The sequence below is a fragment of the Cetorhinus maximus genome, chromosome 3, assembly GCF_964194155.1.
Source record: "Cetorhinus maximus chromosome 3, sCetMax3.hap1.1, whole genome shotgun sequence".
Classification (NCBI taxonomy): domain Eukaryota; kingdom Metazoa; phylum Chordata; class Chondrichthyes; order Lamniformes; family Cetorhinidae; genus Cetorhinus; species Cetorhinus maximus.
The window spans coordinates 65,619,642-65,635,004 of NC_135881.1; the positions used below are offsets into that span (position 1 = coordinate 65,619,642).

The 15,363-nt window shown below is 43.0% G+C and overlaps 1 protein-coding gene across 1 annotated transcript in view; it reads left to right on the forward strand.

The window, feature by feature from the left end:
- The first annotated feature begins 2,034 nt into the window (after positions 1–2,034).
- The window catches only part of LOC144678696 (CKLF-like MARVEL transmembrane domain-containing protein 8), a 47,477-nt gene continuing 34,148 nt past the window's right edge, over positions 2,035–15,363 (forward strand). Inside the window, exon 1 of the mRNA XM_078538498.1 lies at positions 2,035–2,301. Coding sequence (XP_078394624.1) covers positions 2,173–2,301 — 129 coding nt within the window. The 5' untranslated portion in view covers positions 2,035–2,172. The remainder of the gene's footprint in view (positions 2,302–15,363) is intronic.

Consider the following 15,363-nt stretch of genomic DNA (forward strand, 5'->3'; position numbering starts at 1 on the left):
CCAGGGAAAACCCTTGAGAAGGTTGCTGGGTTATTGTTCCACCAGGGACAGGCACACCCCAGTATTACACCATATCGGCTATCACTCATGTAAATTTTGATAGCATCAGCAGGCTTTTTGAATTTGGGGACCATCACAGCCCATCTTGACCCTGTGCTCTCCCAATGTCTATACATGAGCACTTTCAGCGGCAGTCACTGAATAACAATCAGGAATGAGCACCCTGTTAATTTTTACATCTTCTCAATCCACAGGTACTGGGTCCAATTGTAGATTTCCCACCCCCAGCCCCTCTTCCCCCAATCACCACCCTGCCTCAGAACAACAAACTTCGCACTGACCAGGGGTCAAACCTGGGGTCTTCCTAATACGTGTTGCTTCGCTATTGTTCTTCCCTGGTGGCACTGTGGATAAATGCACCATGTGTTGTGGTACAGAACCAAACCAAACAGCAAAATCACAGTTTTCATAGGGGGTCTGTGTCAAATTATTTGCTAATGGTAAAAGCAGCTGGGGTGCCTCTAGTTTTGGGGTCTCTGCTTTAGAGAGGTAAAAATTCAGCCATAACTCCTGCACCTGATCACTAAATATGTGTGTATAGACACTAAGTAAAGACAATGCCAACTTGCACTTAACCAATGAATCATGGACATCATCAGCTATCCTCAACTGAGTTCCTCTCCTTCAAAATTAGTTATTCGGCATATTTCAGTCCGATTTCAGTATTCGAATAAAGTGTCCAAACTTTAGCAATAAGTCATTTAGTGATAAGTCATAGAATGGAATTCGGGCTGATTATTTTGACTAAAGGTGACCTGCCAAAAACAGTTTATTTCCCCCAGAAAGCCAATCTGAAGAAATTTTGAGGGTTTGCTTTGGGTCTCTAGGATCTTTCGATTGTCACAAACCATAAATTTATCCTGGCTGATACAAAATATGACAGTGAATTAAATCATCAGACACATGCTCAAGTCTTAAATGTGCAGGTGATTGTTGTTTAAAAATGAGGGCGATTTGGAAAGACTGCATGTTGCTGTTTTGTTTGGCCAATGCTTTAAGAAGGTGTGTGGGGGGGGAATTGGATCTCTTTGGGATTGAGATGTATCCAAAGTGATACTCTTGTGATGAGAAACTAGAACCAAATTGATCTTGGTAATCTGATACCTAAACTAGGCCAGTCAGTAGTAATCCAAGACACTTAATAATTGACTGGTCGACAAGGTTTACTGATGGCACTTGGAAGGATTGTTGTGTTATTGGGGTTCTTCACGCACCACACCACATCATGTGATCATTCATTCCAGTCCTGTAATGGGCAGGGTGCTCCTAGTTGGCAGTCAGAAGTAGTTTACCAGTAAACTGCATGGTCTTAGCTAGTTAACCTCCACTACAGTACTAGCATTTAAAAATATTAAAGATGCTATGTATCATAACTTATTGTTTTTGTGGTACTTCTAAAAACAGTTACGTAAGTCCCAAGCCTTAACATTTACCAGACTGAATTTTGTGGGCTGCATCCCTACGAGAAGAGAATGTGCAGTCCTTATGGAAAAAAGGATCATATGGATTTCTCAGTAGCTTGGTTATTCTTAAGCATAGGGATGGATAAGCAGCAGACACAGAGTTAATAAAAAAAACTCAAGGAATGACATAAACTGCAAAGTTTGATTTCATAAAATTCAAGTGCCAGTTCCAATCTTCACTTTGCTACATCAAAACGTGGGTTTTCTCTGAGAAACAAAGACAAGGCCTTGTTCTAAGACTTTGTAAATTATCCAAAACGTAATAAAATCACCACTGCTGGATTTTGCATTTCTAGAAACAATACAGAAATATGCATGCATAGTGTACAAAAAGCCTGAACAGAGTTTCAGAGGACTGTCTCTTTAAGAACTGATCAGCGATGTTTCCATTTTGTAGCTTTCAGAAGGATGTGTGCTGACATTTATTGGGCAGAGAGGGAGCTTTGCTGAAGTTACCTGTCTTAGTCATAGTCACCTGAGGGAGTGCAGTCTGCTGGCTCGCAGCGCTCTTGCTGCATTGTGCCCTGCACTCAGCCTCTGCAGCTCAATAGCATGGACACATCGGAGCTCTGACTTCACCGCCCCGGGGTCCTGCTCCTTCCCACTCACTCACTGGCAAAGTTTCCAAAAGTTATCGTTCAGATCAAAGATGGAAGATCGCCCTCGGACCATCAGCACAACGAGCAGCACTTACACGGCGTCCTTCAGCTCGACGGCAAGGGGTTACGACAGGGCTTTCCTTAAGACCCTCCCGGGGCTGCTTATGATCGCCGAGATTGTAAGTGATTGTGAGAGGATTTGTTTGAAAATAGTTTACTTGGCGTTCCCTGTGTAAGAAATTGCTTCGTAACGGGAGGGTGGGCAAAACTATATCCTCTGTTGTCCTTAGCACTGTTGAGGCTGATCTTAAATGAAAAAGCTTTATTTTGTCTAGGCAGGTTTATTAATAGTCATCGATGTCCCATGGCTTTGCATATGGTGAATGGATTCCGAACATCCTGAGATGGACTGGGTTGGCGATAATTGGATCAGAGCTCTGCAGACATAAACAAACGCCCCAATTGAAGCTATTATTTTATATATTTCTATTATCAATTCCTGTGTCTACATTTCTAATGGAGATTGGTGATGTCAGTTTATTGTAGCTACATCCTCCTGACAGTGGTGACACATCACCCACACCTTGAAATACATTGGTGTTACAACACAGAAATATGCCATTCGGCCCAACCACTCCAGGTTGGTGTTCATAGAATGGTTCTTCATCTGAGTAAGCATATAGTTCTCCTCACATTGACCTGACCTGTTCCCATCCCTTAATCCCCCCCCCCATTCCCTTTACTCACCTATTCTATCTATTCTTGAACATAAGACCATAAGACATAGGAGCAGAAATTAGGCCATTAGGCCCATCAAGTCTGCTCCGCCATTTAATCATGGCTGATAAGTTTCTCAACCCCATTCTCCCACCTTCTCCCCGTAACCTTTGATCCCCTTACCAATCAAGAACCTGTCTATCTCAGTCTTAATTACACTCAATGACCTGGCCTCCACAGCCTTCTGTGGCAATGAATTCCATAGATTCACCACTCTCTGGCTAAAGAAGTTTCTCCTCATCTCTGTTCTAAAAGGTCTTCCCTTTACTCTGAAGCTGTGCCCTCGGGTCCTAGTCTCTCCTACTAATGGAAACATCTTCCCCACGTCCAGGCCTTTCAGTATTCTGTAAGTTTCAATCAGATCCCCCCCTCATCCTTCTAAACTCCATCGAGTATAGACCCAGAGTCCTCAAATGTTCCTCATATGTTAAGCCTTTCATTCCTGGGATCGTTCTCATGAACCTCCTCTGGACCTTCGCCAGGGCCAGCACATCCTTCCTGAGATACGGGGCCCAAAATTGCTCACAATATTCTAAATGTGGTCTGACCAGAGCCTTATAAAGCCTCAGCAGCACATCCCTTTTATATTCTAGTCCTCTTGAAATAAATGCCAACATTGCATTTGCCTTCCTAACAACCGACTCAACCTGCAAGTCAACCTTAAGAGAATCCTGGATTAGGACTCCCAAGTCCCTTTGCACTCCAGATTTCTGAATTCTCTCCCCATCTAGAAAATAGTCTATGCCTCTATTCTTCCTACCAAAGTGCATGACCTCACACTTCCCCACGTTGTATTCCATCTGCCACTTCTTTGCCCATTCTCCTAACCTGTCCAAATCCTTCTGCAGCCTCCCATTGAGATGGTTTCTGCCACAACACACTGGTGGGAGGAGTGAATTACAATGTGGCACTTTCCATAGCCAATTTGCACTATATTTCACTGAAATTTCAAATGTAAACAGGTACCAGGAACAGTGGCACACAAATGTGAATGTTTTTTTTTAAATTTACAGTTGATCAACCACAGTAGATGGAAGAGTAAGGCCACTCTTTAAGCTGCCTAATGTCTTTGTATTGCTTTTTCTATCTGCCTCTACATTTTTCTTGCAAAAAGCAGGTTGGTTTATTGAGGTACAGCAATATTTTATTTATTCACTCTATATTCCAAAGATCTTGGAGATACTTTGCAAAAACTATCGAGCCCTGATTTTGATCTTCCATTGTAAATGTGTGTGAATGCTATTGGATTATTGGATTGTATTTTCAGCTCCTTTGCTGTAGAATCAAGAAACTTGCACTGTGGCATTAGATGAGGAGAAAGAACCATTGAAAATTTATCCTCTGTTGAAAAAAATAAGGTTTTTAATTTGTATCCTAGATTGTTGTTATTATACAGTTTTTGCAAATCCCAAATTATACTGGTTGCAGTTTTCACAAATTAATGGCCTTTTGATAGTTGGAAAGATATGAGTAGTGGATTAATTCATTACATTCATTTGGACAGGAAATCTCCATAAGCTTGAAACACCATGAACAACACTGCAAAAGAAACTCCCTAGTTGTTCTGTGGTTTTTTTCATTCATTCGCAGGATATGGGCTGGCGAGGCCAATTTATTGCCCAACCTTATACAACTGAGTGGCTTGCTGGGCCATTTCAGAGGGCAGGCAAACATAAACCACAGATCTGTGGTCTGGAGACGCATATAGGCCGGATCAGTAAGAGTGGCAGATTTCTTTTCCTGAAGGGCATTAATGAACCAGATGCGTTTCCATGACAATCCAATAGTTAAATGGTCGCCATTACTATTGCTAGCTGTTTTATTCCAGATTTATTTAATTAACTAAATATAAATTGCTGCGCGATTGTGGTGGGATTTGAACTCATGTCTCCAGATAATTAGGCTAGGGCTCTGGATTACTTGCTCTGTAACATAACTATTATACTATTGTACCCCCAGCTCAGAAGTTGAATCCACTGTATGATGCGAGACTGAGCCATGCAAACCTGGCTCTGGTTTCAACTCTACACCCCCAGTTAGCTGATAGCTGTTGGGACAGGATTATAGCATTAACCTTGGCCTCAGTACCTTGGCCTAGTGTTGGAAAAAACTTAAATAAAGTCCTTGCCCTTGATCACTATCTATATCCTAAAGGAAATATACGTATGTGGATTTTGAATGATAGCGTTCAGATTTCTTGAGGTGGTTCCTGTGGTGAACCATCAGCACTCATTCACCAGCTTCACAAATGAAGAATGGCCATAGGAAGAGGAATTGGAGACTTGAATATACCAGTGAAACAGATTTCACTTGAGTCACTGGTGTCAGGCAATGGAGGGATAAAGAAGAAATGTAGAGAAGGAGAAATAAAAGAAGCTGAAGCATACCAAATATGATAAATGTTTCAAAAATTTACAGCACAGCTTAAAGTAAGTGGAAACTTTAGGAAGAGCACAGAATTGTTAGGGAAGGAGCACAAGTCCTGAAAATAGAGCCCAACACTTTTAAAATATCGCTGAAAAGAGAGAACAACACGGTGCTGAAGCTTTTCATCTCGCAAAAATGTTGTGGTGGTTTGAAATTTGCCATTCTTGCATTTGTCCTGATGTGTGCAAGATGAAAATCTTCAGCAACATCTATTTCTTTTCAGCAATATTCAAGTTCTTATAAAAGTACTGCCTTTTGCCCTCTTCCACACACATCAGGCAATTTTCTTTTCCAAGCAAAATAATATTTGAATTTACAAAATATTATTTAAATGTCTTCTTTGTTGAAAATTAACTCTTTAAAGCACTAATCACCATTGTCCTAAGGATATGATATAGTTTTGGGTTGTGCAGTAATTAAAGAAGTATACACAAAGTATGAAATGGATTTCTCACCTAATACTCACTTCAACTCTTTAAGATTAATGATTATCAGAAATGGTATCCCTGGAGAGTTTGTTTAATCAGATAAGGTAAGGGTTAACTGTAATGTTTAGAATGAATCATAAAGAATGCGTCACTCGTCAAGTACAAGACTGTAACCGTGGAGTATTGATGAAATGTAAACACCAGCCATACAATGTGAATGAATTGGGGGTGCCTTGGGTGGGAGGATTTTTATAAAAGAAATTGGAATGCTTTTCAACCCAGGGATGGTGTGATAGTGTGAATGTAGATACCATGGCTGGAATTTTTTCAAAGGGCAGGAAGTCCCGTTAGTGGGATCAAAAGTGGGACACAGCCTCACACCGGTGGGAGACAAGAACCTGGGTGGCATTTTTACTGGCAGCAGCCAGTAAAGAGGTCATCAGCGTGACTGCCATCCAACTGAGGACAGCAGCCTGCCTCTCAGAGTTGCCAAACCTATCAGAGCGCTGACAGTTTGGCAGCCTTGGCAGCGCCACCAATAGAGACAGCCATGGCTGAGGTTGTAGGAAGAAGAGGAGGGCTTGAAGCATCCTCAAAGGAAAGGTAAGTTTCTTTTATTTACCGTGCTGGGGTTGGCCTGTGGGGATCAGTGGAGGGGATTGTACCATCCAGCAACAGTGCCAATGCTGCGGGGTTGATCATTGCTGCCCAGGGGCCACTCTGGGTATCATGGAGCAGTCCCAGAGGAAGTTCTCCTTCCACCCCCACAACCCCAGGGGACATGATGGAAGGCTGCTGTGGGTGGTATCCCCATGAGGATGCTCCTCCTGATGCCAGTAAAATGCTGGCAGTGGTGGGAAGTGGCCCTCAATTGGCCACTTAATTGGATTAGTTGGACTCCCGTATCTACAGAGTGAGAAGGAGTTGGGCTCCCTTCCTAACATCTTCCGCTGCAATTTTATGAGGCCTCGTGCCTTTCAGCCTTTCTCCAAAGGGCTGGTAAAATCCAGTTCTATATATAAAAATCTGACCAAATTCATGAGGTTAATTATCAGCTGTGATGTCTAAATGCCAACCACAATTTAATATCCTTGTATAACATGTAGGGTACTAGTTTCCAACTTTTACAGCACAGTTATGCTTTGTTTGGAGTTCTGAGAATCGTGTTCATTTTTTTTGTTGTTCACTTTTATGTTTTTTACTTTCCAACTGGCTGAGGCATATGCAATGAAATGCAAATTAATGTAACATCCTACACTGTTGTTGGCACAGTCCCCAGAGAGAGTCAAAGTGCTCAGTTCCGGTTTTACCAGAATCACTCGACTCCAGCCTTTGTCACAGCCTTGATCCAGAAATGGACATAAGCTGAATGCTCAACGGGGTGTGAGAAATGAAGGCGGCATTTGACCATGCAGAGCACAAGAGCCCCAGCAAAACTCAATCAATGGGGGTTAAAAGTAAAACCTTCAAGTGGCTGGAATCATACTTACATTGCAAGCGTGAGGGTTTATAAGATGATTATGTTTTGGACTGAGTCTTTAATTTAAGTTAGATTTGAGTAGTGAGCAGAGTCATGTGATCTGCTATGAGTTCTGTCTGACAACAAGCCTGCGTGGCTTGGTTATAATGGAGATCAAGGGGCCTAGGTCCCTGGGAAGTGCACATGTTAGGTTTATCACCTGAAAACAAAGGCAGAAGAAAATGTTCTTGTTTTTGTAGACTTGTGACAGAGACTGAGGGAAAAGGTTTTTTTCTTTGTTAGCTACCAGATGAATGCTGGATAAGACTGTCCACTGGTCGAAGAGAAGGAACCCGCAGAGATTTAAGGACACAGAACCCGCAGAGATTTAATGGTTTGCTCGTTATAGTAAAAGTCTTCAAACTTGAAATCTTGTTATACAATTCATTTAAGTTGGTCACTGGGAATTCAAATATCTTTTTTAAAGTTATTAATCTCTAAGGGGCTCGTAACATTTGACACAAAAGATGTCTGTGGTTTTTGAAGGCCAATCATCACAGCCCCAGGACATTATTGCAGGAGATCCTCAGGCGCAGGTTATTGAGCCATTAAGCATTACGACACAGAAAGAGCCAATTCAGTCCACAAGTCCTTGCCAGCTCTCTGTGGAGAAATCCAGTCAGGCCCATTTCACACTCTATGCCCATAGCCCTGCAAGTTTATTTCCCTCGTCTCTGCTTCCATCACCTTTGTGCGCAGTGAGTTCCAGATCAGTACCACTCACTGCATAGAAAAGTGCTTCTTCACATCCCATCTGTATCTCTTGCCCAAAGCCTTAAATTTATGTCCCCTAGCCCTTGTACCATCAGCTAATCAACTTTGTCTACTTTACCTAAACTTGTACACCTCTGTCAAATTTCCCCTCAATTTTCTTTGCTCCAAGGAGAACAACCCCAGCATCTCCAACTACCCTTGTTGCTAAAATCCCTCATCCCTGGAATCATTCTGGTAAATTTCATCTGAACCCTCTCAAGGTCCTTCACACCTTTCTTAAAGTGTGGTAATCAGAACTTTTTTCAATTCATTCACAGGATGTGGGCATCACTGGCTGGGCCAGTATTTATTGCCCATCCCTAGTTGCCCTTGTGAAGGTAATGGTGAGCGACCTTCTTGAACCGCTGCAACTCATGTGGTGTAGGTACACCCACAGTGCCGTTAGGAAGGGAGTTCCAGGATTTTCACCCAGTGGCAGTGAAGGAATGGCAATATATTTCCAAGTCAGGATGGTGAGTGACTTGGAGGGGAGCTTCCAAGTGGTGGTGTTCCCATCTATCTGCTGCCCTTGTCCTTCTAGATGGTAGTGGTCATGGGTTTGGAAGGTGCTGTCGAAGGAGCCTTGGTGAATTCCTGCAGTGCATCTTGTAGATGGTACACACTGCTGCTACTGTGCATTGGTGGTGGAGGGAGGGAATGCTTGTGGATGTGGTGCCAATCAAGTGGGCTGCTTTGTCCTGGTCAATTTTGCTGTACTGATGGCCCACAGCACCTCATGGATGCCCAATCTTGAGTTGCTAGATCTGTTTGAAATCTATCCCATTTAGCACAGTGGTAGTGCCAATGGAGGGTAACTTTAGGGTGAAGGCGGGACTTAGTCTCCACAATGACTGTGCGGTGGTCACTCCTACCGATACTGTCATGGACAGATGCATCTGCGGCAGGCAAGTCAGTGAGGATGAGGTCAAGTATATTTTCCCCACTTGTTGGTTCCCTCACAACCTGCCGCAAACCCAGTCTAGCAGCTATGTCCTTTAGGACTCGGCCAGCAATGGTGCCACCAAGCCACTCTTGGTCATTGAAGTCCCCCAGGTTCTGCAACCTTGCCACCCTCAGTGCTTCCTCCAGGTGGTGTTCAAGATGGAGGAGCACTGATTCATCAGCTGATGGGGCCCGGCACATGGTAATCAGCAGGAGGTTTCCTTGCCCAAGTTTGACCTGGTGCCATGAGACTTCATGGGGCCCAGAGTCAATGTTGAGGACTCCCAGGGCAACTTTCTCCCAACTGTATACCACTGTGCCACCACCTCTGCCGGTGGGACAGGACATAGCCAGGGATGGTGATGATGGTGCATTACCTGTAAGGTATGATTCCGTGATGATGACTATGTCCGGCTGTTGCTTGACTAATCTGTGAGACAGCTCTCTCAATTTTGGCATTAGCTCCCAGAGGTTAGCGGGGTGGACTTTGCAGGGTTGACAGGGCTGAGTTTGCCATTGTCTTTTCCAGTGCTTAGGTCGATGCTGGGTGACCCGTCCGGTTTTATCCCTTTTTTGTGACTTTGTAGCGGCTTGATACAACCGAGTGGCTTACTAGGCCATTTCAGAGGCCATGAGGCTTCAATGTGACCACATTGCTGTTGTTCTGGAGTCACACATAGCCCAGAGCCCAGACCAGGTAAGGACAGCAGATTTCCTTCCCTAAAGGTGTTTACAACAATCAACCCCAATTTTTATTGGATTCAAATTTCACCATATGCTGTGGTAGGATTCGAACCCAGGTCCCCAGATCATTAACCTGGGTTTCTGGATTACTAGTCCAGCAACAATACCACTATGCCATCCAGAACTGGATGCAGTACTCTAGTTGTGGCATAACCAGAGTTTTATAAAAGTTCATTTATATTTATAAAACCTTGCCTGCTTTTGTTCCCAATACCTCTTTACGAAGCCCAAGATTCCATGCACTTTGGTAACTATTCTCTGAATATTTCCTGCCACCTTTAAAGATCTATGCACATGCTCCCTCTATTCCTGCACACTCTGAACTGTGCCATTCAGAATATAGTCCCTCTCCTTACCCCTTTTGCCAAAATGCATCAATTCACACTTACGAACATGTGAACAAGGAGCAGGGGTAGGCCATTCGGCCCCTCGAGCTCGCTCTGCCATTTAATAAGATCATGGCTGATCTGATAGTAACCTCAAATCTGCATCCCACCTGCCCCTGATAACCTATCAACCCCATGCTTACCAAGAATCTATCCATCTCTGCCTTAAAAAATTCAAAGTCTCTGCTTCCAATGCCTTTTCAGAAAGATAGTTCCAAGGACTCACGACTATTATGACACAGCCGATGATAAATGCTGAGCTGTTCAAATCCCATGGAGAGAAACTTGAAACAACTGTCATAACCCATTTTGCAATTTGTATGTTTCGAGATGCAGGCTTTGAATTCAGTAGGAATAAGACCACCAAGTCTCAAGAGGATTTTAGAAAACTAAATGAAACATTTATTAAGACAAGAAAGATTGTAAGCACATACAGGTTGTATGCCTACAAAATTACTACTATAATAACCACAAAAATCCCCTAATTAACCTGACTCCTAGTTACACCTCCGTTAAGGCAACAATAAAACACATAGATTTAAACAGACCCCTGGCAAAGCACACTCTGGACAGTCGCATTCAAAATGAGTTTCTTTCAGCTCTGGGTCCTTGCAGACAGCAGCTTGAGGCTTACAGGCTGGAGGCTTTAGATCTTAGAATCCCTCTCCTTTTAACCAACTGCCTTCCCTTCCTTTATACGTATTTTCCTCTTTGAATGCAAATTTTCATTGTATCACTGTGTCTTTTGAACTTCACCCCTTCTAATAACAAGACCCTTTCATAATACCCACTTTATTAGTAATCCTTGGGAAAAATAAACAAACACTGTTTCTGAGCTTCACCTGGTTTGGTGTAATATTTCATTCCCTCTCTTTGAATCCAAGCTACACTAGTTTGTTTAAAGAAAAAATGCAAATTTCACCCATGTTTACATAAGTAACATTTCAAACCTACTTCTCTTCTATGCAGCAAAGCCTCTAGACCAGCTGGCTTTAACCCAATTAAGAAACACACACATAGACAGAGACACCACTAAACTCTACTTTAAAATAATTTCTAATAGCGTTATAGACATTATTATATCTTCTTGACATGTCGCTCTGAGAGAAAAAAATTCACCTCATCTCTGTTTTAAAGGGGTGACTCCCTATTTTTAGACAGTGACCCCTAGTTCTAGATTCTCCCACAAGAGGAAACATCCTCTCCCCATCCACCCTGTCAAGATGCCTCAGGATCTTATATGTTTCAATCAAGTCGCCTCTTATTCTTCCAAACTCATGTCCAAGCTGTCCTCATAAGACAACCTTCCCCATTCCAGGTGTCAGTCTGGTAAACCTTCTCTTAACCGCTTCCAATTTCTCTGTATTAAATTCCATCTGCCACTTTTCTGCCCGTTCTGCTAGCATTGTTATGTCCTGTTATAGCCAATTGGTGTCAACCACACCTCCAAGTTTGGTATCATTGGCAAATTTTGAAATTTTACTCTGTATTCCAATAATCAAGTAATTTATATACATCAAAAAAAAACAGTGGTCCTAGCACTGACCCTTGGGGAACACCACTGCCTGCCGTCATCCTTCAGTCTGAAAAACAACTGTTTAACATGATTTGCTGTTTTCTGCCCTAAAGCCAATTTTTATCTATGCTGACACTGACCCTCCTATTGCATGAGCCTCAATTTTGTTAACCAGCATTTTCTGTGGTACTTTGTCAACACTTTCTTAAAATTCATACAGACAGCATCCACTGCATTCCCTTAATCAACCTTCTCTGTTATTTCATCAAAAAATTCAATTAGATTTCAATTAGTCAAACACAGTCTGCCTGTTACAAATCTGTGCTGTCTGTCCTTTAATTAACTCAAACCTCTTCAAGTGCCTGTTATTTTTTCTCTTAGCCACCACTGATAGGGTGAAGAGCTGAAGAGATTAATTTAAGGATGATGGTGCAAGATAAAAAATGGGACAAATAAAGAAACAAAAGATGTGTCTAGAGATGGTGAGGATGGTAGATTCATGAACAGCTACTGTATGAAAACAACAAAGAGGGAGAAAAAAAGTGAAAAACCAAGACCAGCAAAGAGAATGGAAATGCTCAATGTTGAGCTCAGAAAGCTGTAAAGTGCCTGATCAAAAGATTTGGTACTGTTCCTTGAGCTTATATTGAGCTTTATTGGAGCAATGCAAGAGGCAGAGGACTGAGAAGTTGCATGGCCAGCAAGGTGGGCAATTAAAATGACAGGAAGTTTAGGGTCACGCTTGCAGACTCGATGGAGGTGTTCTGCACAGCGATCACCCAATCAGCGCTTGGTTTCCCTAGTGTAGGGGAGACCACATGGTGAGCAGCAAATACACTATACTAAATTGAAAGAAGTACCAGCAAATTGCTCTTTCATCTGAACCACTTAAAGCTATCCTGCATTACTTAACCTAGCCTGCACCTAAAGGAGAGGTGCATTGTGCCTGGAACAGGTGCTGGCAGTTGTGGTTGAAGAGAATCTGACCTGGAAAAGAGTGAGGAATGGTACAACATGGGAGAGAAGGAGTTCTGAGGTTTTTGGATTCTGCACTGGAGGTCTTTGTGGAAAGGAGGAGAAATGTCTTGTGTCCCCAGGGGAGAAGGAAGCCCTCCAAATGCACACTCAAAAGCCAGTGAGCACACATAGCTGCGGAAACCAATGCTGATAGTCGCGCCCTGATAACCTGGATGCAGTGCCACAAGAAGTTCAATGACCTCACGTAAGTAGTCAAGGTCAATGAATGCAGCATCAAGTGCCACATTCAATCAAATGCATCACTAACCTCAGCCACAGGTCAAATCGACGCATCACTCATTTACCAACAGTCTCTACCAATCAGGCTTCACAATGAACATTCATTTCCTTCATCTCACCCTTAAGAGACTGTAATGGTCAATGACAGAGAGAAGGTAAGGCGTAGGACTTTTGGTCAATGAGAAATTGGGGTTGTGATTACTGTGTTGCATTTGGATGAGTTATTCAAGGACAACCCGAGTATAAAGGGCCTGTTTAGATGATCTCTTCCTTACTCTCCTGCTCCTCAGCTGCTCACCGTATAGTTGGTGGTAAGGGCTCTTCCCTCATGATGGTGAGGTAGTGCAGCATGTTGCAGACTACCCCAAATCTTAACACCTGTTCTGCTGAGTACTGCTGGGCTCCTCCAGAGTAACCCAATGGTCTGTCCTATCATATTCCCTGTGGCAGCATAGCTCTCACTGTGTGCATGCTGTACACGGGTATGCATTAGTTGTATTCTGGAGTTATCGACCATGTCATCAGCAGATGTCACAGTAGGCACCCTTAGGTTTGCTCTGGTGGATGAAATGTAGCTGACACAGTGAACTGCTGCAGAATGAAGGCACATGACTGTCCAGTATCCACACAACATTGTCATTCACATGCATGATTCGCTCTCTATGATCACACACCAGCTGGACATCAAAGGAGTGGAATCCTTGTCTGATCAAGTATAAAAAGAATGACACCCACAAAGCAATGTGCGTGCATTCAGTGGCACTCTGTGCCATGGGGAACGCTGCATTCCTAGTGAAGTCAAGTGCTTGTTCTGCCTCTTTGTCTTTAGCAAGGAAGGATTGGATAAAGTTAGCTCTCTCTCTGAATAGAGAGCCTTAGTGTTCTCCATTACACAACTGTGGATAGCAAACCGCACGATGCTGCAGATGTCTCGAGCTGCAGCCTGGAAGGAGCAAGATGCATAAACGTGCACCTTCAGTCACCTTCACAGCCATTTTCAATGCATTCCTTATCCTACTCTGAGATTGCAGTCATGGCTGCAGCAGCAGGTAGATTTCAGTGATGGTGTCCTTACCGAAGCACAGATGACTTGCACATTGTTCCTTACTGAGGTTCAGGTAGGAGAATATCTCTTTTTCCACCTTGAGTGGACATGGCATCCTGCTGAGAGTCCTTCTCTGCCCCCCTCCTCCTCCTTCTAGCAGTTTGTCTTGCTCTGCGTGGCCTCTGTTCTTTCTCCAAGCCAGACTGTGTGAAGCACCTGGTTTGTGCAGAAGCCTTGAGGTCAGAGAAAAAGGTCCTTCAGCACCAGCCATAGCCCTTCCTTAGACTTTTGCAATTTGAAATAATTATAGAAAGCATTAACTGCTTGTAGAATTATAGCGACAGCCAGAAAATTATCAACCAGCAACTAACCTGTAAATAGTTGATGATGTACTGGTGGAGTGGGGGAAGGGGGGAGTCCTTCTTGCTGTTGAACACGTGTTCAGCTCTGCGAGGTTAAGGGAGGGTTGAACTCCAGAATGGTAGCGTTGGTATCATTAAATGCTGATTGATGTTACAATCTTCCTGCTGTGCACATTTCCAACAGATGTTTACTGCATGTGCAGTAATGTCTGCACCAATGTGGTGTCTAGCATGATTTACCCCACGCATGTCGATGTGAACTGTAAACACCATTTCGGAGCTCTTAGGGCACTAGTAATGCTTAAAAAACATGTGCTAAAGAGTCCAATCTCTCACCTATCATGTACTCTGATTGTCTCATATATGAAATGCATATTACTTTTCTAAAGGTTACTATTTCTTGCATCTGCAGCATTTTCCAACTGTTTCACTGACCTATTGTCACAGTTCTAACTTGTGTTCCCGTGTAGCTGTTTCTGAAAAACAATGTTTTTTGCTGCATTGCCCCCTTCTTTCTCTCTCCTCGTTGCAGCTGGAGGATATATGTACAGAAACCAGCAGCTTTCCAGCACCTTGTGCAAGTGGGTATTCTTAATATTCGGGTATTGGCAAATATATTTATCACAAAGGGTTATGCTGATAGGATTACATAAAGAGGAGTGGGATGAGGCTCATGTGGAGCAAAAACACCAGCATAGAACATTGGGCCAAATGACCTATTTCTGTGCTGTGCATTCCATGTAGGACATGGTAGCTAGAAGTGACATCCACTTATTCACTTTCCAGCCTCAGATACAGAATAACAATGGGGAATAGGAACTTTGCTTCTGTTTTTAAACATTTTTCTTCCCTTTTCACCTCCCAATGCAGTGGCCCTGCTGCCGATTATCTTCCTTCAGCTGCAGCTCTGCTGACTGTTTGCAATGTTTCTAATCCACACTATGTAGGGAATGTAGCAAGTGTTGATATAGATGCTGAAGTATGAAACATGTTTAATTCTGCTTAACACAAAAGCAAAATACTGCGGATGCTGGAAATCTGAAATAAAAACAAAAAATACTGGAAATCTCAGCAGGTCAGGTTCT